This window comes from Schistosoma haematobium, chromosome ZW (genome assembly GCF_000699445.3).
Source record: "Schistosoma haematobium chromosome ZW, whole genome shotgun sequence".
NCBI classification, from domain to species: domain Eukaryota; kingdom Metazoa; phylum Platyhelminthes; class Trematoda; order Strigeidida; family Schistosomatidae; genus Schistosoma; species Schistosoma haematobium.
In genome coordinates, this window is record NC_067195.1 from 42628246 (window position 1) to 42652496 (window position 24251).

The 24251-nt window shown below is 32.2% G+C and overlaps 2 protein-coding genes across 3 annotated transcripts; one reads left to right on the forward strand and one right to left on the reverse strand.

Moving 5' to 3' along the window:
* Nucleotides 1–116: 116 nt before the first annotated feature.
* On the reverse strand, nt 117–12793 carry MS3_00003609 (uncharacterized protein). 2 transcript variants are annotated; one of them, XM_012943510.3, is made up of 7 exons: nt 12760–12793; nt 10791–10961; nt 8264–8332; nt 7982–8079; nt 6514–6613; nt 6303–6440; nt 117–797 (listed from the first exon to the last, which is right to left on the reverse strand). In XM_012943510.3, the coding sequence occupies exons 2-7, from the start codon at nt 10917–10919 to the stop codon at nt 522–524; spliced, it is 810 nt and encodes a 269-aa protein (XP_012798964.1). In that variant the 5' UTR covers nt 10920–10961; nt 12760–12793; the 3' UTR covers nt 117–521. The 2 variants fall into 2 exon arrangements, with proteins under 2 accessions (XP_012798964.1, XP_051071506.1); XM_051211443.1 differs by having other exon boundaries at nt 6303–6613.
* On the forward strand, nt 12594–23931 carry DUSP14 (Dual specificity protein phosphatase 14; the record flags this gene model as incomplete). Its single annotated transcript, XM_051218762.1, has 3 exons — nt 12594–12600; nt 12923–12973; nt 20399–23931. The coding sequence occupies 3 exons, from the start codon at nt 12594–12596 to the stop codon at nt 21904–21906; spliced, it is 1566 nt and encodes a 521-aa protein (XP_051071507.1). The 3' UTR covers nt 21907–23931.
* Between the last annotated feature and the right edge of the window lie 320 nt (nt 23932–24251).

The following is a 24251-nucleotide window of genomic DNA, read 5'->3' on the forward strand; positions in this document are numbered from 1 at the left end:
CTTTGCTCTTATTTGAACTACAATGAATAAGCCACGGAGTACTTTTTATTTGAGGATAATTTACTTAGTGACATTTAATAAATTGGTGTGCAATGAAACAAAAACTTGACAGCAGATTTTATCAGTAATTATTTATTGTTTTTTTCTTATGATAGTTAACTAACCCATGAAGAAAAAGTTTAAAAATCTACATCTCATATTCTTCAATAGTAAAATACTGATTGATCATATATATTCAATTGTATATTCTTACAAAATTGTGAGCAAAAATATCAATAATCCTTTTGAATGTCATATTTTATGTCTAATTTAAGCAAAGAAGTCTGGTTCTTTCAGATGGAAAAAATGTTTAATTACTTACGACTTGCATTTATCTAATAATCGCAAGTGTGAAAAATTCATTTCCTTCCAACTGGTTTCACAATGGATAAAAAAATCAATGTGTAATAAAATAATATTAAAAACGACAATCAGTTTCTGCCTGCTTACAAATAGATGACGATTTATTTGCTTTTATAAAATTATTCAGCAGTTAAACATACGTTATTGGTATTATTAGCATTGTTATCATGGAAGTTGGGGGATTTTTCGAGAAAACCCGGCTCACTTTCAGCTACTTGTTTTGGTGGACCTATTTTAACATGTTCCGCCATTGTTGGTGGTAAAGGTGGTCTGCCACCACCGGGGTACCATGAACGGTTTAAATCACCTATATATTTATATGATGGTGATGAATGAAATATTGACAGTGATGGATGTATATTTACTGTTACTGGAAGGGAAGGCTTTACTAAATGCTGAAAGAAGAAACAAAAAACAACAATAGGATAATTATGGATGAATATATATATATATATATATAATAGGTGAACATAAGTTAAAAGCAGGTGATCTCGCTATGACACTAGTTGATAGAACTTTAAGCTTATGAATCTGCAAACTCTGTAGACTAGAGTTATCAGCAATATCACATCAAAGGAAGCTTCTTGTTTCAATTCCAAATACAAAGCCTTAAATCCATCATTGTATTCCATTACTCCATCAAGATTTGATGAACGTAATGCTGAGGTGTCAGTATCCAGCATTCAATGATCTGTTCTCTGTTGTTAATCATCAATAATATTTTTATGCTGCGCTTACAGATAATACATCATTGCATATCATGTCCATGTCATTTTTCAGTAGGTGGCGTTTTAGTTTCACCGAGAATATCAGTGAATTTATCTGAGAGTTACATTTGTGTAAACAAGCTTGTTTTTTATTCTACTACCACGATTGCAATTGTTTAAAACGAATCATACACGGTTTTACATAAAATGACTGTGTTTTTGTAACAAAAATGTCCCCTAGAAAACACACGTAATAATTAATTTCGCAATAAAAACAAAACATTATCATATTTTCAGCAATTGTATGTTTACTGATGTATTTCGGTGAAAATTTATAGATTAATTCAGTATTGTTGTCACATTTGAATTTACTATACGATGAACTATAATTAGAAGCTAAATGTTCTTTAAAAACATAAACGTGCCTAAGTGTTCAATAAAAATATCCAGATTATATTTCTATTATTCGTTAGGACTGTTGCATATCTGAAGTCTCTCCGATAACTACATTGTTCTTAAATTACCTAGCTAGTATTTATTAAAACACTATTGAGAAGTTCAAATATAATTAAAAATTACTTTTCACGATGACCTGATCATCAACTGGTTAACTACAGAAACAATGAAGCATTAGATGTTTGGTTTTTTCTAATTATCAAAGTTACTTAAAGGTAAACACCTACGATTTCACATGAGGTAGAACCCAGGATTCTCAGGTATCGTGGGGAATATTATTGTTTTAGACTTTCCACTCAGTTTCCAAGGATTATCATCTTCAAGTTTCGTCAATCCACAATAAGGTGCAATCACTTCTCAATGCCACCCATGAAATGTTGTTTCATCTATGGATTAGTTGACACCATCATCACCAAAAATGTCATCTAATGTATAATTTTAACCAATTCGCATGAAATAAATCATGTAAAAAGTTTCAAAAAATACTTATGTATCACTTTAAGAAATCAGTAGAACAAAACAATTCCAATATGGGGTCAAAAATGGTTGAAATAAAGTCTCATTGGTTGCTCGATAAAGAAAATTACTCATAACCTAAAAGTTTCTTGTTACAACTGATAAATGTCCAGAGTATAACTCTGTTTTTATCACTAAATCATCTTCCCTCGTTATTGTATTCAGCTGAATTTTGATAATTAATTTTTGTCAACATTGTGCCCTAATAAAATCATTCTCAAAAAGTGACCTAACTGAACATGGAGGAACAATTCCTTAAATTCGTTCTGAAGCGTCAATCCAACTGTAAATATTCTAATCACTGATCATTATTCATCCGAATATGGTGAAAACAAAAATGATTTCTATGAATAATTTATATTTTTAATTGATTGTTGTATTGATTGTTTGATTCCTCTCAATGATTTTTAGAACTAGCCTCCATCTATCTCTGCATATAATGGTTGTGACTGAAGGCAATATCGAGGCAGTCCGCAAAGTATGCATATATTCCAATAAGAGACTGATCAATTATAGTCTCTGACGTCGATGGTAAGATCCAAACGACTAATACAAAAATTAATTAGACTTCACTGAATTAGGCAAGCCAGTGGCTGTCTGAACTCATTAACTAAATGGAGAAAAAAGGGATGTCGTTTGAAGCGAACGGCAATGAGTTTGAGTCTTGGAGTGAATATCAACTATGAAATGTAGGCACATCTAGTTGACGAATCACAAATAGGACTCTACCACCATCTCTATTTCATACTTTTATCATCAGACTGTGTATTAAAACATTAGGATGAATGAACAAACCATATTGTCTTACAACTATCAGTTCAAATCAATTGATCAAAACAGAAAAGCCGTTATTCAGATATTGAAAAAAAAATCACAGAAACAACTGCTAATCTAAACTATGGATTAGTAACTAACAGTAATGATAGACGTTTTTAGAACTTGCATAATCACAATGGAAATAATAAATGAATACACTAGAAATCGGCATAATTAATATTAATTTAGCCTAATTCTTTATTCCTATATTTACGTTTTGACATAAACAGAGACAGTGTATAATACAGATATATTTTTTGAAAGTAATAAATGAAAATGAATAACTCGCATAATCGTTATATTTCATTCGTTTTTACTAATAATCCTAGAGGTTATACAAATAGGTATATATTAAAAAGTGGTTAGCAGAGATAAAGTGCACACACTCCTATGACTTGATTTTTCTCATGTTTGGTTTTTCCCGATTAATTGAAAACAACATGAAATATTGAATGCATAGGAGAACGAGAAAAACCGAGACAGTAAGGAAAGGAGAAAACTACTGTTTACATACTTCTTCCTTACATTTTTTGAATAGATAGTGTATTTAGAAAGACGGTAAAATTATATCAATATTATCCTGAATTTTATGCATTCTCGAGTTCAGTCTATTTACACGAAGGGTTATGAAAATAAGTATATTCCTAATACCATATGCATACATCACTTGTCCTATCAAAAAGCTTTCATCAAATGAAATATACTAATTTTTAAGCTAACTAAAAGAAATTAATTAATCAGCTTAACCATTTGGTATAAATGTTAAATAAAATCTACTCATATGCCTGTAAAACTTGCTTAACTTTACTAATTTTCATCTAAATAGTCTCACAATTATTTACCTCGTTGTTCGACAACAATTCAAAACGGAGTTACCACGATTATATACACAACGAATAAATACATAAATTATGCTCCTTGTTATAGAAACGAATGTGTACCATATGAAATTGAATTTACTCAATTTACAACATGATAACTGAAGTAAGAATACCATGACACAATGAAATTCTCACTGAATTCAACTACTAAAATATGTATCAGAAGACTGGTCACTTGAGAAAAATAAATTAGAATTTATTTCTATCACTTTTCCCATAAGTTCTTCAACGAATCGACTTGTTTTTCTCGAAAAGGATTTCAAAAAACATCTTACTACTTATAAGTAACTAACGAAGTAAAAAATACATTTTTCTTGTGTTTTCCATAGAAGTTGTGAAGCAGAGCATTAGAATATAAATCGGTCTTGTTATTATCAGTTATTTACCAAGATACCAAAATCCTCTGAATCAAATTATCCCCGTGAAGTTTTTTTTGACCTTATTACTCTGATGTCATTTATAACCTCAGAAGTGATGAGTTGTTGAAAGAAATCGCTGGCAGATGTATTTGATAACTAACATTTTGACGCACGTATATTAGATAATGTTGCATTCTCCATTTATTAACCACCGAGCATTGACCATCATCAGTCTAATGTAGTCTTCAGTGCTAATTGAATTTCACCAATTGATTTGGAATGTGCCCGTTAGTCTAAATGACGAGACAGTGTACGATGTTAGTTGGTTTTGTAGAGATCCAAAAAATCCTTGTTACTAGCCAGCTATCGATATCCACGAAGTATCAGATTATGATTCCTAGCGACAATGGTTTCAAAACTAAGACTGACAATATGTGAAAACTATTATGAAGCCTAGGTTCAGGGGTTTACATTAATTGCCTTTAACTTCCTTCAAGTGTTCCTAGCCCCTAGCTAAAGAGCTTAATAATAAGGCTTCATGAAGCAATTTTTATTGTTATTCAAAGAACAAGTGAAAATTTCATGATTAAATCTTACCATTCGTTACGATAATGCAATTCAACAGTAATTTATGAAATTATAAATCGATATAAACATTTCGAAACTAAACCTCCAATATCATTAGTCCGTGTTCATTTCTAGATTGCTTTTCTTAAGACTATCAATTTATAATTTTCTTTTCGTTACGTTTATATGCACACATAAAAATTCTGAAATATTTCATTTAATTGACAGGTCGATCATTAAGATGTAGTGTCAAAAATGTTAGGCGTTTATAGTTGTGGCATCAAATGTAAAACAGTATTCTAACGAACTTTATGGATGTTAATTAAGGTAAAATACTAGAATAAGACAAAAAGTAAGTGTTTGTATATCTCCTGAAAGTGAGGAAAATGTAGACTCCAAGGGAAGTAATGGCCCTGAAAAACTTTAAGCTGACTTTATTTTAAAAGAAAATCTATTCGACAGAAACTGGCATGATCTGACCAGTCACTGTATGTCAGTGAAAACAAACAGATCCCTTAATATTGTTTGAGAAATCTAACAACTTGTAATTAATTTACCAATTACACATTTATACACTAGACTTTTAGTTGCAATTTGTTTATGAGGGCTCAAATTAGCATATTGACATATTTTGAGCACACCTAATGTTGCAATATAATCTGAACAAGTATTTGCATTCTGAAGTATTCAAAATCCGTTTTTCCTTCCTGAATGTTTACATGCATATCTCGAATGACAGGCTTTAATATGATATAAGACAACTGATTAGTGTTTAACGTTTTTCGTTAACTTTCGATTAATATCAATTTACACTGAAATCTGCACTTCACTTTAGCAAACTACATTTAAATAAAAATAATAAATGAGTATTAAATAATATTAATAATTGTTGCAAATCTGAGTATAAAATAAAAAGAAAATCAACCTCGTTGCATGACTAAAACAGAAAAGTACAAGACTCAATCTCTTTAGGAACTTTAGGATGAGTTCGCTTACCTCAAGTAATATAATGCTGCAATATTAAACATTGTTGTGCCTCATCAAACAATATATTGCTTGAGGTTAATACAATTCACTTAGTTTATCAAAATGAAAGTAACAGTAAAAGTAAACAATGCTCCACGGTTTTTAGTAGTTCTACAGTTGATATCAGTGCTCGGTATGATTCATTTTACAACTGAACTGATATCCTCAAACCACCCAACTGAACAAAAAAGAATTGTTAACTAATGATTCCCTTTAAAATGAATTCTCAAACTTCTAGTGCGAAATCGTGATTGGTAGGACTAAACTATCGCGTACGTTAGACAGTTATTGCCTCTATCACTCAGTAATCCCACATTGACTAGTGTTCAAGATGTAAACTCTGTCTAAAATCCTTACAAGACCAGAAGGTCTTGTGTTTAATCTGGTATGTGGTCACAAGTACACAACCCCATGGTGTAGTAAACTTTTCGATACTTTACGGTATTCAACAATTCTCCAGTTAATATAATTATATAGCGAAAACAAACGTAAAAGTGGATTGCTTACTGCAAGTGAATTTACTTAATCAAAAGGTAATAAATTTATTTATAATAAAAAGGAAAACTTCTTACATCTTTGAGAGCCATTTGTTCACTAACTGGTCCATAGAGGGCCTCACAACCTGGAAAGCTTTGGGTATAAAGACCACCAAATGGTGCATAAACTTGATGTCCACCACTGGCTAACTCTTTTCTAACATACATACTAACCTATATGTGTGTAGATATAAATAAATAAAAAGTAATTATATCATTTGTAAAACAAAATAATCTAAAACATTACAGTTGACAATATTTGTAAGGCTTTCAATTTGTCAGTTTCATAAACAAAAGCTTTCAAGATATATTCAATGCCGTCAGTTGTTTCATGATCAACTAATGTACTGAAAAACAAAAGACAAAAAAATGAGAAGGTGAGAACCGACATATTTTTGGGTAAAAGTATATGAGTTAAAGAGGAAAAAGAATTAGGAACATTAATATACATATCAACAAAAGTATCCTGGTTAAATTATGTTATGAAGGCTTTGTACAATTCATGCGTAAATTAATGGCCTATGAAGTCAGTCAAACCAAAAGAGAAATAATAACCCATTAACAATACCAATCACGGTATATAAATGTTTGACTGAAATTAAAAGTGTGGACCATTAAGGTCGTAATAAGTGATTCTAATTATACGACCAGTATGTCAGCTGTTAGATCTGGCTTGGAGTTGTAAGTGTACACAATTATAGAATTTCTAACTAAGACTGTAAGTCTTCTCAAACTTTTACAATAGTTCCTTAACCGATATCACTGCTATAAAACGGGTCAACTAATGGTGATAATCAAACCGAAACAAAACAATTGATTCTGTTGTTAAAATGACTAAAAATCTATCCGTTCAATGGTAATTTCGGAAGTTTGTGATTAAATCACGATCAGGTAGAAAATTTACCGTGAACGTTTATAACATACATGATGAATATATCAGACTGTTAAGAACTTTCAGGCCTGACTGTAACCTACAAATCAACATAATCCCTTTAATCAACATAACTGGACCTGATAAACATAAAGACAAAAGAGGATGAGTCAGGAAACATTCGCAAAATGAATTGTCGAAACCTTGAGGAAGATGAGATCAAAATGACGACCCTTTTCAACCTGATATACGTAAAAATAAATTGGTAATCTTAACGTTATAACCCATATTCATGCGTATCATATATGTGAACATGAATTAAACTGAGAAAATATTGAAACCCTGTACAAATGCAACACAAAAAATGTCAAACAATCCTTAAAGCCATAGCATTCAAGTTATTAATCAAGCGGTCAGTATTTTATAATTAGTTAAATCGAAAAAGATGTTGACAAGCTACAATGAAAAAAGAGTAGAAGAGAAAATAACTACCGAACTATATACAGGCCTTATGAAAGGATAGCTGACATTAACAACCAATCAAATCCATCCATATCATGAGAACAAACTGCCCATCACTTGTAGAGAAATTCCAATAGCTCACTTCTTTTAAAAGTCGCCAGTGAAGACAATCAAAGGCTTTATAAGTGAAATATCTAGTTTAGAAAAGGCGTAACTATTGAGATCTTATTTATGAGCTAAACATCTCTAACAAAAAACATCTGTCACTCCATAGTTTGAAACCTCTCTGCACTTTAATAATTTATTTTCTAAAACTTACGTAAACTAAGCACAAAAATTAGTTAATTAATTGAAACAGTTAATCGAGTAACAAATAATTTACTGTTTAATGCAGTCTAATGCAAATAATCGATCATAATTGGTTGATTGTAAAATATTTAATATTTCAATTGCTTCAGCACATGTCATACGGCATAATCTCTACAAGGAAAAATAAACGAGAGAATTGAAGTAAAACAACGGGTAGAGTTTGTAGTCATGACTAATATTTAATATCAGACTATATTATTTATCTATAACAGTCCACTCAATGCTCAATTTATTCGAAATTATCAAATCAAACGTTGGTAATGATACATATATTAATAAAAGGATGAAAACGTACTTTTTGTAAAGCTTTTATCACCCGGACTCTTTCTGGAGCTGTTTTATAACAAGCTAAAATGGCAGCAGCCTAAAAATATGAGTGACAACGAAAGGGAAAGTAATGATCAGTAGCCTAGTTAATTAATAATAAAAATACTATGAAGTTGTTTTCATGATAGACAAGATATTTCAATGATTCTCAGATATTTTTATGGTATCAGATATTGAAATATGATGACGACTGCAGCCGACATAATTTATCCTATGCAATCAGATAAATTAGGAGCAGCAAATTATACTTTCATGGTGTATGTATGGGTCGAGTAAAAAGCAATCACTCTGTTGATATTTGATTAGTAATTGATAAATTAACAAACTTTCAACTAACATTTTAAAAACATGAAATGTATATATGATGGTTTCATTCGTCTACGTATGACGTTTATTTATCAGATGGCATTGTCGATATATTTGGAGCTGCTTTTTTATGCAATTAGTCATACATAGTCATTTAAAACCACACACAAAGTCCATCAGTCGAAGTTACAGTAGTTAACATTCTCACAAATAAAGGACTTTAAAAGTCTGATACAAATTAAAGTGGGTAATCAAATGTTAGAAGCACTCTTTGAAAAAGAAAGAATGAACGTGAGAACTCGAAGGTATAAAATAAATAAAGAAATTTGTACTGCATGAGACCGATTTTTGAGCTTGCTAGTAGTTAGTAATTCTCAACACATGTTAAAATTTCCTGTTTTAGTGGAATAAAATTTCTGTACAAAGGATGAAAATTTTTGCAAAGTCTAATGGTGGGACCGATAATGTCATAAGTTACATTTCCTTCAAATTACGTAGTAGGTTGAAGTTAGTTGATATTTTACATCTCCATGTTTAAGTTGTTAGTTATTTATAGTTTTATGTATGTATATCGGTCATGATTTCAATCTTGATATTTAAAATTTTATCATTGTGAGACTAATCCCTTTGTGTATATCACTCGTTCTGATATTTTAAAACACCAGCAAAGTTCAAATTAATTCACTATTTATTTTTCAATATTTCATCGCATGTATAAAAACTACTGCACTTTCCAAATTTGTCAACAATTCGACATGGAAATTCTCCATGACATGAAGGTTGGAATAACCGCGTTAAACCTTCACAAATAATCCAGACTATTAGTACATAGATTGGTATTTGTTCAAATACACCACCTGATTGATCACCTAGAATCAGGATTCGAACCATTCTATTTGTTATTCACCTATTTTACATGGAGAACCTTAGAGAAAAAAACATCTGTGTATAATAATTATACTTTTAAGAAAAATGTCTTACTGTACTGCGTCAAATACGTTTGTCAGTAAATTATATAAAAACTCAGTGACATGCACAACTAAACACAGTTTTAAGTTTTCATACCTAATATACGCACGGTGAGAATAAATGAATAATACACTATGCAAAGAAATAGTACGCAAAGTGATGAAAATTATCAAGAATAGAGAATGGAATATGAGACGAAGGGTTAAAATATAGAAGTAAAAACTGTGATATAATACTAACAAAATTTAAGAATAAGAAGAAAGACAATAAATCAATTCGCCCTACTGTAATCTATCTTGAGTCATGTTACCTTAAGTCTACAATTCGTAATCACAATTAACATAGGGATTTCAACTAAGCGGTTTAAACCCATTCACACTGCCCTGACTATCATTATACGACTACCTGAACTGATGTTATCTTTTATCTTTACCTCCTATAGCTCTCTTTCAACCTAATTCTACGTCAAGTACCATCAATAGTCATGTTACACAGTGGGTGGACATCCGCAACGTATTTCCCAATCATGTCGGCAGATGAAATTTTACATAATAGTCGGTGAATTTTACATCTCCACAAACGTTATGACCTTAACCTCAGCACTAATCACTTGGTTGTCCCAAATACATTACAGACTAAACGATTTCACTAAAATACTGTCAATCAGAATGATTCGCACCTAAATCATGATATCGCAAATCGGTTGAAGTTATAAATGGAAACTACTGGATGATAACTCAGTGGTCCGAAAATCAAATACTTTCTGCAAGGCCTGAAGGTTCAGGATTCGAGCCTTAGTGGAGTTGTGTAACCATACTCATAAAGTTTCGCTATAGGATGAAACAGCTGAGCAGCACTTGATGGTTCTTAAACGTTGTCTATCTCAAGTTAGTCCATAATGTAAAGCCACTGAATTTAATAATCTTCACTACCCAAAATACCAAAATTTGACGATCAATCAGAGAACAAACAAATATAGTGGCAGTTTGGCAGCTGCTCGTCTTCATTGAATGAGTGAATTTAAAAACGCTTGTCATGCATTTCAGGATGAGTTTCAAAAAATAAGAACTTCAAACAGACAGATTTCATTATATCTTCGTGACTTATTAATGTTTCAAACGACAATTGGGACTAGTATAAATATGAGGTATACTGAAACGACGTTGCAAAGAAGAAATTTAACTTTTTCAATCTCCAAAATCTTTTTATTGTCTACCTACCTGCCTTCCTGTAAGGTATCCTTTAGAATAATACAGCTTATCAAATTTATCTGAAACACTTGTTGATTCTGATATAAGTGTAGTTCTTAGATATTCAAATTCTGTGTCATTCAAAGGAATCTTTGTCATATTCTCTTGATTAGTTTACTTCGCCTCCTGCTTCCGTAAATTCTGAAAGTGCAAAGTTGTATATCATAAGAATCATTCGTGTACTTCTCAAACCAATTGTGGTATTGTTAAAAAACAAATCGAAAAGGAATTGGCCCTGATTAAACTATTTTACTGTTCGAACTTGCATTTGCAATTTGATCAGGAGATATCTACTGGATTGTCGTTATTTATACAGTTTGAAAGAAATATTTGGTAAATGTTTATGTTCCAGCCAATATAGCTTGATTGGCTCATTACGATAGATAAGACCGACCACCACGTCAAGGTAGCAGCAACGGTCCAGATCTGTGACATAACCAGTGATCATACTTAAACTCGCCTAAATGTGTGGCGAATAAGCATTCCGGCCTTTAGCGAATGTGCTTGAGTGATGGATGAGTTATTTAACATTTACTCAACAATTGAGAAGATATCGCTTATTTCTAAGGTTACTTTTAACTCTGTTACGTTCCTATTTATGTCACGCCTAAAATCACATAGATCTAACAAGTATCTGTCACAGATAACAAAATGGGTCAAAAAGTATCTTAGATATAGAAAGATACATAGGAACCTGTTCACCTCTTCAGACTCAGAACAATTCAAATCCATTTACTGTAAAACTAGAAACGCCTCTGAAATGTTTATGAGTAGAGCTTTATTAGTTTATGAGAAACCTGTGGTCTTAGATCCTCAGAGCAGTCATAAATGGTTGCTCTTTTATATAGTGAGGTGAACTCAAAAAAGTGGTGAAATACCGCTGCAACGAAATTCACTGAGACTGTCAATTAGTGATGTCAATAAAGCCTCATTTAAGTAGTTCGGTGATTTTTCAAAATGTGATGTTGAGAGCCCGGACATTAGTTCTAACAATTTTCGACGGATCCTGTATTTACTGAGGATGAATTTGTTCAACAAATACTCTGACATGTCAGACTAGATAAGCCTAGTGGTCCTGACAATACTCGTCCTTGAATCATGGAAGTTCTGGAGGATATGATTGCTTAGCCATTGAGCAGCCAAAAGTACAAATATACTCCAAGGATGCCATAGCCTTGTAAACATCCAGTCAACAATTGAAAGGTTTGTCCAACTAGCATCATTATCAAATTAATGTAGATTATTCTAGCCGTTATTTAACGTCACGTTGGAGGAAGTAATCTTTTATCAGAGATAAAAAGTGGTTTCAGAGCATCTCACTCATCATGTTTGACCGAATTCTTCATTGAAAGAGATCTGACTGTGGTGAGACATAGATATATTCCAGCACACGTAATTAATAAACAAACGAAATCACAATTTATGGACGAATCAGTCAGATATAGGATAACAGGTGTTGGGTTTTGGCGCAAAATTCATTCATCCATTTGGCTAAATAGCGCCTTGGCATTTTACCTGATGACAGTTAGTGATGAAAACCATAAATCTGGTTCCTAGCCCTAACCACCAACCGTGAACCATAATCATACACTGGTTTAAAACATCGACAAAGATTTAGCTATACATTGCTTATTTTATGTGTTTCCAGAAATAATGCAAATACATTAATACTGCTTAGTAATCATGATGAACTCATATGGCCAAGAAACTTAGAAGCCGTCGACGAATGTGTGACGACGCGAGGTGTAAAAAGAACTAAAAACCCTTGAATACATGAAGGGTGATTTGGAAATATATGGTGAAACATAGGGTGACATGTCATCATCACATAATAACACATTTAAGATATCGGTCATGAGCTAGAAAGTAATATATTACTCCGACTGCAATGCAACAGGTTATTCAGAGAGATAATTCAATTAACGGCCCTTTCTCTTACATTCACATATGTTTAAGGTGAGAGCTTAAATGTTGTCATGACAACAGTTAAAACAAAGAAATGTATAATATTCCATTCGTTACTTGTTCATTCTAAAATATCATTATAACACTTTTTTAAAATTTTAGTGAAGGTTTGAAATAACACATTTTTCGATGTACAGAACTTGGAGAGCTTAATTTATTTTATTGCTCAACATATCGGTTTATACCAGGTAGAGATTGTTCTGCTTAATTCTGTTATGTTGTTTGTATTTCTGTGATTCTAGTCATTGTACTAGTCTATTAACATATATCTGTATGTCGTTAAGTTGTGAATCAATCCTGTGTGACACTGGTACTCGCTCTTCCACGTAGGTCCTATACATCTGAAGTTAGACCCGGGTAGTATCACAGCCCTCACACATAACGAATGAGATTTGTGTGGCGCATATGTATTTGGTGCCTCTTTGTACCATTATCTATGTGTTGAAATAAATAAATAAATGAGACTTTATAGTGTTTCTATGTTTATCCCACTAACCAAACTTTATTTAAAATCGCCCTCAGAATTTCCAGAGGCAAGTTTTTTTGTGGCACACATGTTAAAAAACAGCGAAAACTGTGGTTACGATAACAAACCCTATATCATAATTACTTTTCTTACTCGAAAAAAAACGTTTCAAGTGTTAACCCATGTTTTTATAACACTGGTTTAAATATGCTTCACTGGGAAACTTGATTTTTCCTTATTTCATGAGTGTATAAAAATCAGTGTTTTCATATTTTAAACATTATGGACTGAATTATTTCCCATCTGGATAATACCACATCTAGAATGCTGTATACTAGAGGCTTCTTCCTATATGATCATTGATGTAGACGTTTCTGAACGTATTTATAGTATCTATGTGGGTAACAGGACTGTCCAATATCTTTGATAAAGATCTATTAAAACAAATGTGTCATTTCCGTATATTACTCTCGCATAAATATCTCTAAACAACTGTTTAGTTTACTACATGTATTAAAGTGGTCTTAGTATCTATCAAAAGTTTTGGGAATTCATTAATCTCCCAAAAGCAATAGTGATGGATATTTGATTGTTTTAGAGATTTTATGTCTTGTCAAACCTAGAGATAATCAAGAATGAACTTCTAGGGACTTTCAGACAGTACTGTCGGGTATCAGTTCTCATCATGCCTAATGTGTTTATGATAAGCCGGTATCAATCAGTATGATTAATTTGCGCTTGAACCTCAACGTTGAAGCACAATCTTAAATCTTTGGTATCAAAAAAATCCTACTGGATTTGACACACTTGGGGTAAGTCGTTGGTGATAGACAGCACCAAACATCCTGTTAAATAGTATGGTGTTGTTTAAGTCGGTTTAATTCATATAAAACTGCTCGAAATCGGATAACATTTCTTCGTGAATCTTCAAAAATTCATTTTACTCCAGTTCATGTATTTCATCTGTTGTATTACTGTGTCTATACACAGCTAACGTTACAACCAAAAGATATAATTTTCATCTATGAGCTTCTGGTAGATAAAATATGAAGTCATTTATCAAATGACCATCTTTCAACCAAGATTTATATATGTTCATAGAAATTAACTTAACAGTGTGTTATGAATAGTTCCTTTAAACACCACCTATTACACGTAGTCGTATGTTAGTGAATGTTATGAATTCTAGTGAATTCTATGTCTCAGAGTCGAGCTCATAAACCTGAAGTTGGTAAAGTAATTACATTTCTTATATCAATGAAGACGAACGGACGAAAATGTAATCTTAATTTCGGTAATGTTTTAGTTAAGTTATTTCACCAACCACTTCGGGTAGATCAAACTCCAAGAGTTGATGACTCGATGTGAAAACCTGTTAGCATAGTTATTTTGTTCGTTTTTGGCCTTTGAACTCGCCTGTTATGCACTCTGAGTTGTTCTGATCTGTTGTGAAGGAAAAGATATAATACCTTCAGGTCCAAAACCATTTTTAACTATTTTATACATCATAATCAGATTACCTCTGTATCTGCAGCAAGGCAAAGTAAAGAAGTAAAACTTCTCAAGCCATTGTATGTGTGAATTCTGGAATCCTACAGGTAGCTATTCTTTTTACTGTTTTTCATGATCCAAGATTCACATATCGAATGGTGGTCTGCAGCCTAGACGCAGTCTTCAACTTTAAATCCCACCAAGGTTGTGTATACTGTGGTGGACATACTTATATGTAACCTGGTAAATGTTCATCCTAAAGTCCATATGGTTCTGAACCCTTTAGCTTCAACCGCACGGCAACGGGCCGTGATCTTAAAGTTGTGACTCACCGCTACCCCTAGGATATTGTGAGATAGGACAAAAAGCACCGACCCTTCCTCAGTACTGTAATTATTTACTTTTGCATCTCCAATGTTCATGCAGATCCACTTAGAGGGATTAATTTTAGATCAGTTAAGCAAAACATCTAGGTTGGCCAGGAGTGTACGTGCATCTTCGCCTCCCGTTACTGTTGGCGTTATCAGTATAAAATAGGATTGGGGGTTTAGCGGTGCACAGGAGTTCATTTACGTATAATACGAAATGTAAATGGTCTAGAACAGAACCTTGTAGTACGCTACTGAGTACTGGTTTCCATGTTTAAACGTCTCTAACTACATTGATTAAAACGTAGTACGTGTTTCAACTGAAAATGTTCAGTCCGTCTTTTAATACAGTTCGAATTATCACATGATTTACTTATTCATCACATGTGTTTGGACTCATGATGAAAGTCTAAACGCATCATATTGATGAAATAATTTGATCATTACCATAACTATTTTCTGGATCAGTATTTCCAGCATGTTTGTATAATCTATTTACGGTGTACGTTTCCAATATACTGAGGCTCTTCATAACCACTAAACAAACCATAATGATGACGTAATTTCCCATTGTAGCTTTCAACTTACATTATTCAGGAAGTTTAGTCCATTTACTGAAAGTAAAATGCACGAAGATAATAAATATTCCAGTCCTTCACCTGGTGTTTGCTTAGTCTGCTGCAATACAAGCTCTTAGTTAAAGTGTTAAGGTGGTCAGAAAGTTGCATAACTTTCTCCTTGTTCCTCAGATCATGGTAGTTGGGAAACTCAAATATGTCTAACCTCCTTAATAATCTCACCGAACGTGACTAATGGAATCTTTGCGCAGATGTTAAATGCCCGTTTGATTCCTAGCTTTAGTCAAGCGTGGTACATTTGAGTGTCAATTTGTCTACCAAAAAGTACGTCGAGAAATAGTCCACTCTGTATTACTCTACAGTCGTAAAACAAAGTCACTGAAAGTTAAAGACATGTATGTTCCAAGTTTCCAAAACTGCCTACGTGTTACATAATGCATGACTTCCACATACCCTGACGCGCTATGCTATTTAGCTAAGTTAAAAAGGACTCGGGGCTATCTAACCAAGATATGGAATGAGTTACTAACTAGTAGTCTGAATTGTTCTCGAAAATATGGGCTATCCCGTTACGGTTGGCGAGGTATATTTAGTCATCTGTTTACAACGTTAAATAACATGACTCGAACTCGGTGGTACTGACGCACATGTAGGGAATTTTAAACACTTAGTGGTCCTATCATTCTACTAAAGTTGTATCTCCATAGTTTAAACTCTCAAATCTCAAGAGGTCAAGCCCATGTTTGAACCTCGCCTTGCTTATTAATACCTGAGCAACTGAATACTATCGTTAGCCCCGACATGGGAGACTTTTGGGTTGTATTATTATTGTTTTATTTTATAACAATTTATTGTTTTATTACTCTAGTTTAAGCAACATTTTGAAGAAAGTATACCTTAGCTTTATCAAATAAAACTTATTTTCCTGGTTTGCATGATAAATATTAGGAATATTCGTCTAAAGTTCTTACACCAACTGAAACAAACTTTTAAGCTACCATTTCATCAGGGCAATCCCAAAATTTTTGTTAATTGTTAGTGTTTGTTTGTAAGCGTTAACTTTTTGTTCCGCTTTCATCTGCGTGCTTTTATAAACCATAAATCTCACATACCTCATTTTTCCACATTATTTATTTCATTTTCATTTTTACCTCCGACAGACTATTGTGTCATATACTACAGTGTCACTTAATGAGTATTCGTACGACAGTTTTTTCCATCTTTCTGCGTATTTAATCCCCCACAACGAATCCTCGTACCTGTCTTATCATCAGCTTATGACTTCACATCACCGTTAGCACAGAACATAATGCGTTGTCTCTAAAAGACGTCATGAGTTTTGCTGTTATGTGCTTTCAAATTCCTTCAACAATTAGAGTTCATACTTTATAATTACAAGGATTCCAATCATACATCACTGTGTTTATGGGATTTATCATTATTTTATCGTAGTATCATATTTGTCCGACACCTTACAATGGGATCGCTCACAGTTTATTTGTGTGTTTAAAATAAAATATTGCTCCAAAGATGCTTTTATTTCAAGTATTTTAATTAATAATTTTTACTATATAAGCTAGTAAATTCTTGAGCTTTTGGTAGTAGTTTAAATTGTCACAAATATCACTTGGTTGCTAAAATTCTGGATAAACTCATAATAGTTTGGTATTTTGAAATGATATTGTACCTTAATAATAATCGCTCATAAGATTGGACCATCATTTACCTATATTTCTATTATTATTATTATTATCATCAGCTTTATTCAATATTATATTTTTGGTACAATATAAAATTCTCAGCGCAAAGTATTTCAACAAGTTGCCATTTCTTTCTTCTTGGTCGGTCCTGGAGATAGATGTTGAGTGATCGCCAGTTAGATGTTAGCACTTCAGTAAATGAACATCTGAATAATGTGTATTCTTTTCGTTGTATATTGCCAGCAACCACATTGTCTCTTATTGAGTTTTTTGTAACTTTGACAACGAAAGGTTGTACACTTTTCAGAAACACAGCAGAGTAGGTTATGTGATTAATAAACATAATGATATAATAGAACAAACAAAAATAGATAACTTGTTGAAATATCCAGATGGCAGGAACAGGTAGCCTAGATGCTCAAGCAGGCCACCCTTCTAGTATGTTTTTAGGTAGTGGAAACTTCTCGATACCTCTATCCTTTCTCATGTTTCTGTCAGAAAGTACTTAGTACACAATCATGATATAGAGACATAATCGTTGTTCTGTATCAAACACATCAACTGTCTAAATTCAAGTTAAACAACATATTATAGTTTTATTTTATTTAAACACGTAAACATTGGTACAAGGAGGCACCAAATAGATATGCGCCACATAAATCATTCGATTTGTGTGAGGGCTGGGATACTGCCCGAGTGGTTTTCTTAGGGGGCCACATCCGGAGCCTTTGACCTAAAGGTCCGATCCACAAGGCAGTGGAGTAACATTAGGAGATGCAGTCCCATGCTAGCCGGTGACCGATAATTGGTTCGTACGCCATTTGTTCCCTCAAGATCCTGGAGTCCATGTGCACCATTGGTTTGGAATCAGGGTTTTTTAACTCCCCTAGGTGGATCTTCTATATCCACAAACCTGGTTAAAGCGCCGGACATTTGCTTTTCGTCCTCTCAATTTCGTAAACAACACCCCTTCCACGAGAAGGCAGTGAGTAGGTCCTCCCTGACAGTAGCTGTATACGCGTGGCCATGTGAGAGCATTTCGAGAGGGAGAGCTGACTCAAATATACTCTCATAACTACATCACCTAGTTTTTTTTTATTTACGAAATAAACGATTTTCAAGTAGCCAAAATTGTTTCATATCGATCCATATTCATAAAATGGACAGTTAAAAGCTCTTCTGTTGTTTTTTAATCTTCTTCCGACACGTATTGTGATAATCTCTTAAATTCGCAGTAATCAAAAGTAAATGTAATAAGCAAAACATTTCTATCTACCAAGTTATTTTTCACTCTAGACACGAGTTTTTGTTACGAAATACTGTTTGTATACGTATACTTGAGACTTGTGGTAATTAAGATATTTTAATTTTTTTCGAATTAATTATCATCAAGTAAAAAATATTCTGGCTTCATGTACTCCCACATCTAATTATATTAATGCTAGATTAATGGTTGGTCAGCCGTTCTTAAAGTGTATAGAACATAGGGAAATAAAAGTATACTAAGCATTGTTTGGGATCACTCTTTTTACATAAATGTGTAGAAAACTATATGAATTATTAAAACCGAAGTTCAATAGGCTTATGTAAGTCAAAACGACTGTTCAATTATCGTCTTGAATTTTGTGGGTAGAAATCTACAGATACATTTGTGTACCGTCAAATATTAGTTGATCACTCGATAATTGCAGGTGACCCTCTAAAAATTCTACTTCATCTATGTTTTATGTATGGTAGCACTCCCTAGTAATATTTATCCACAATCACGATGAAAGTTAGTGGTCCCCTTTATTCATCTCCATTTATATAAAACAGCTCTGCAGTCCAACGCTGTATCATTTGTTCATCTGAGTTTAAGTTGACTATCTGTAAGTGTAGACCTTTTTTTTTTTTCGTCCACTAAAAAGTAGTAAACTAGTTTTTAATGCTGATCAGGTTATATAATTCAAGCTCCCAATACTATCACTAAATCGGAGAACATGATATATTGTCCTAGTATAATTTTTATATGATGTTTAATATTAACTGTTAAAAAGCTCTACCCATTCTCAACGATTTCACAGTCACCATGATTGTTATTACCTTCACAATGGAAAATGAGACAGTTTAATACGTTTACCAGTTTGCTCGGAATTATTACTGAACTTAACTGATTAGCTTAAAGTAATTAGTGTCAACTGACTTTTTACTATGGAAAAAACTAAATTTAAGGTATTGGACAGTGTTACTTGCTTTGTCGTATGTGGCAATCAGAAGTAGACAAAATTAATTCACCACTCACATTACCTACCAAAAATCACGAAGATAAGCAAAATAATTGAATGTATAGGGATAATGTTACTTCCTTTGATGTCTACACTTCAACAACTATACTCCAACAGTATCAGAAGAAAAAGTGAGAACAGTATAGATACAGAATAAACCAAAACAACCTCCAAAGCAAGTGTACAAAAGCAGAATCACAAGGAAATAAATAACATGTTTATATCATACTCGCACTGAACGAATTCATCAGGAATCAGTTCTCTTTATGGAGTCGTCAACCTAGGTAAGTTACATGGCTTTGAATATCTAAGGCGAATCACCTAATTATCATGCCTAAACATTGTTACTTAACTGTCAGTATAGTCTCCTTTTTGAAATTAATATTGGCACCTTATACTTAAGTGACATTGAATGACAATTAAATTTACTTTCTAAAGCAGCTGGCTGTTTGAAGTTTCTATAGATTTTGATTATTTAACTCAATGGTTTGTTTATTTATCTTCGTAAATTAAGGTTACTAATTATGCCGTAGCTAGGGAATTTTTGTATTATCACATTTAATGACTTTATCATAAGTTTTACTTTTTATTTCACATTTTAATATTCTACACTTAGTGTATGTGTAATTGTCGTAATTATTTCTACTGAATTTTAAAATCACTATTTTATTTTCCCTTTATATTTGACCATCATAAGAAGCTGAATAGTAAACCAATCTATGTAATAATTCTTTTTAATTTATAAGATGTACCAAATTCCTGTTTATCTAGAAATCATTACATTACAATAAATAAAATGAATCGTTATTCAACAATCTACAGTTCAAGTTATCGTCCTTTTGATGAAAATCGACGAACAAATGTGATTAATAAAGCTACCATTCCCCCTGCGCCTCAGTCATCCACAATTTTACCACATCAAAATATGAATGGCACAAGCCTGTCATATGTAGGTCAAACGTGGGCTTCCGATTCCAATAATCATTCAACTATTACAACTGGCACAAGTAATACAAATTACACCCACGCCTCCCCATATATTACTTGTATTAATAATCGTTTAGTAAATAACAGTACAACAAATCAGACAGCAAATAGTCTAAGTTTACGTCGTAATATGTGGGATGATTGTGAACCACCAATTGGTGATAAGCAAAGATCAAAACTGTTAGAATTTTATAATTCTGATTTACCTGTTAGTAATTTATTGAAGACCAATGAAATTAAAAAAGATGACTACACCAACACACCCAAACGTAATTTTAGTAGCACATATACCACAGTAGTATCGGATAAATTAAATCCCTGTTCAGTGATTTCTGCTGCTGGTGCTTACGAGAATAATCGTGATAAACAAACTACATCTAACACTATAACAAACACTACACAAACAGTGCAAAGTAATTCATCTTATTGTCAAACAAGATCAAAAACACCGTCAGTCACTCCAATATTGTTTAATTCGTCAGATAAATCACAAAAAAGTTGTGATACACTTCCTAAATCAGGAAATAATAATTCTGCTATTGGGAATCGAAATACTACTGTCACTCCACTTATACCATACAATACTGTCTGTCAAATAGATTTTATGCAAATGTTCAGTCAAATTGCACGCATCAATAATCATCTGTTTCTGAGTAGTTTAAATGCTATCACACCGGACAGATTACGTCAACATGGTATTACATTGTTAGTGTCTGCAATGATTGATTCTCCACCGGTTCATATTCGTAATGCTGTGATGAATACTATTCATGTCCCTGTTGAAGATATAGAAAGTGCAAATTTACGTGTTCACTTTGATAGAGTATCCGATCGAATAGCTGCTGAAAATCGGCGTGGTGGTAAAACGTTAATACATTGTATGGCAGGTGTTTCACGTTCCAGTACACTTGTATTAGCTTATTTAATGCGCCACACGAATATGAGTCTTGCTGATGCTTATCAACACGTGCGCAGTATAAGACCATGTATTCAGCCAAATCCCGGTTTTTGGCGACAATTATTAGAATATGAAGAAAAACTACGCGGTAGTCGTTCGATTCGTCTACTTCCATCGCTTACTTATAGTGGAACATCAAATGTGAATTATAATACAAATCGATTATACACGAATAGCCCAAGGAATATCATTGGCGGGTCATCGTATTCCGATATGTTTTCTAGAACACCGAATGATTTATTACCAAATAAATCATTCACTTCATTGTATCCTATGGAGATAATCAGTTGTCGTCAACCTCTTAGTTAATTAAATTGTGGAAATGAAACAATATCTTATGGATTTTACAGTGACTAAATAAATTGCATATTGTGTTACAAAGCATTTAAACTGATATTCTATAGAGATATTCATATATCGGAACAAACTCATTCGTTTTTTCTGCTTCAAACATTTAACATTATTCCACATACGTATACCGCTTTTCTCAAAAATATTACATTTTGAGAAAAGTAGAAAACCATTTGATTTATTCACTATTAGTTTTAGTTTATATTAGTATCAAATTTCACTGATGACCTTGTATTCATATTACACATACACAGACACACATCTGTATATATATATATATATATATATATATATATATAATGGGATGAGGTTATTTAGATGTTTATTTTCGGTGAGTTTTTACTTGTGTACAGATATGTGTCCATACACATAAAAACAGATAGATAATTTGCTTATTTTCTTCTGTTTCTAATCTGCCAAACATGAATATGTAAACGGTCCTACTTTTGTAGTTTCCTTTCTGAATTACTATTTATCAATTTGCAATTTTGATGTTTTTCTGTATTTGATTATGTATGTGTTTCGTCCATCGAACAAGCCTATTCTCCTCACTCTATACTACTAATATACTAAACTACTCACAAGTTTATATCTATTTATTTACGTTTACTTTTACAAATCCAGTAAATGTTAAATATTCATCAAATCCACTAGTAGAGAAAGAATTCATCTATTTTTTTAGTAGAAAAACTTCTCCACTGAAGAAAAAAATAATGAAAATCAATTTTGTACCTTTTTGAATAGTAGAAAAGATGTTATATTATTTTTCGTTTGATACTGATCTTGTTATCATTGACGATAGTAATAATAATAAAGGTTTAAACCTGGAAAAAAATAGTTGACAAATAATTAACTGTTTTGTTTGTGTTTAAATTGTATCTCATTTTCGCTATTTTCAATTTCTTTAGTGTTTTAATTTGTTAATCCTAATTTTTTTTTCATTGTACACACATAAACCTTTTGTTTTATGTTATACGCTTTGCCAAAAATGATAGTTTCATCTGTTCATCTTTTACGATACACAATCGATAGTTGGCTTTGTTACATTGTACTGTTTATTTTTCGTGAGTGAATAATACAAACCAAGGGAACATATATTGAGGAAGAGTTTCTTGTATATTTATTTAGTAAAGATTATAATTTTTTCTCTTTACTTATTCTTCATCTTCCTGTACCCTGTGAATGTAAGACCAATAATACTAATAATGAAAATCGAGTATATAACAATTAAAGCTAGTTTTGTTCTGCTACCTGAAGAGTAAATATTAGTTTCTCTCCAGAAAAGAATATTTCTCCTGGTTTCGCTGTGTTTTTGTTTCTCCTGTTTTCAACTTTACACATCTTGTACTATTTTCTATTTTCATAACTATTTTAGTATTCATTACTCTCCATTTGATTTATCCATTTCGTTTTTTTTATTGTTGTCGTTACAATATTTTTTCAATGAATTTTCATTCGAACCATTCTGTTTTATTTTAAATATTTCCTCGAAATATTGAAAATTTACAGACATGTCACAAGCACAATGCTAACGCCTAGATATTATATATATATATATATATATATATATATATATATATATATACTTGAGTGAGATAGTGGATTATCCCATATTTTTTGTATGTTATTTATTGTTATTTTCAATGGTCAATTACTCGACACCTATTTTGTTTTGATTTTATCACAGAATATATACGAAGTAGATGAATTAATGCACACGCTAAGAATAATAATAATAAAAAGGAAATTATTCTCACTAACTGAATTTAAGCACAATCAATCAGTGAATGCACAAAAATTGCAAACATTTTGCTTGTGTACACAATTATATCTTTTTATTCTTTCATATTTTGTTAACTTGAATTCATTTGTTCACAATAGATTTGTGTTTTAAACTTTATTGTTAAAAAATGAACAGAGAGATTTCTTAAAGAAAAAGCAATAAAATGTCATTTATTTTTGTGTGTAATAAAATTTAACTTCAAATTTTTCAGATTTCTATCGTCTCTTTTTTTTCTGAGCGATTTGTCAGCGAGTAATAATCAGAGAAATAAGAAATTCGTATGTAATTAATATGGTTGGGGATTTTAAAAAACTGGATGCTCATTTCGTTGTATTTCCTACTCGTTTAGTGTTGAATGAATTGTAGTGATTATTATGATTGTGTAGTCTAATTAATAAGGCAACGGATATTCAGATTGAGTTTCAGTTTGATCCACAACACTAAAAATGCATGTTCACCTAGCTGACAAGTCGAAGATATCCTGGATCTCATTGGTTATTGTTTACAAAAATACGATTCA

What these genes read in the sequence shown, in the direction of transcription:
- MS3_00003609 (XM_012943510.3), bottom strand. Translation starts at nt 10,919, where the DNA reads ATGACAAAGATTCCTTTGAATGACACAGAATTTGAATATCTAAGAACT. An exon ending in CCTTACAAATATTGTCAACT is followed by an intron (nt 6,441 to 6,513) that starts GTAATGTTTTAG and finishes ACACACATATAG; the next exon opens with GTTAGTATGTATGTTAGAAA. An exon ending in AACAAATGGCTCTCAAAGAT is followed by an intron (nt 798 to 6,302) that starts GTAAGAAGTTTT and finishes TTCTTCTTTCAG; the next exon opens with CATTTAGTAAAGCCTTCCCT.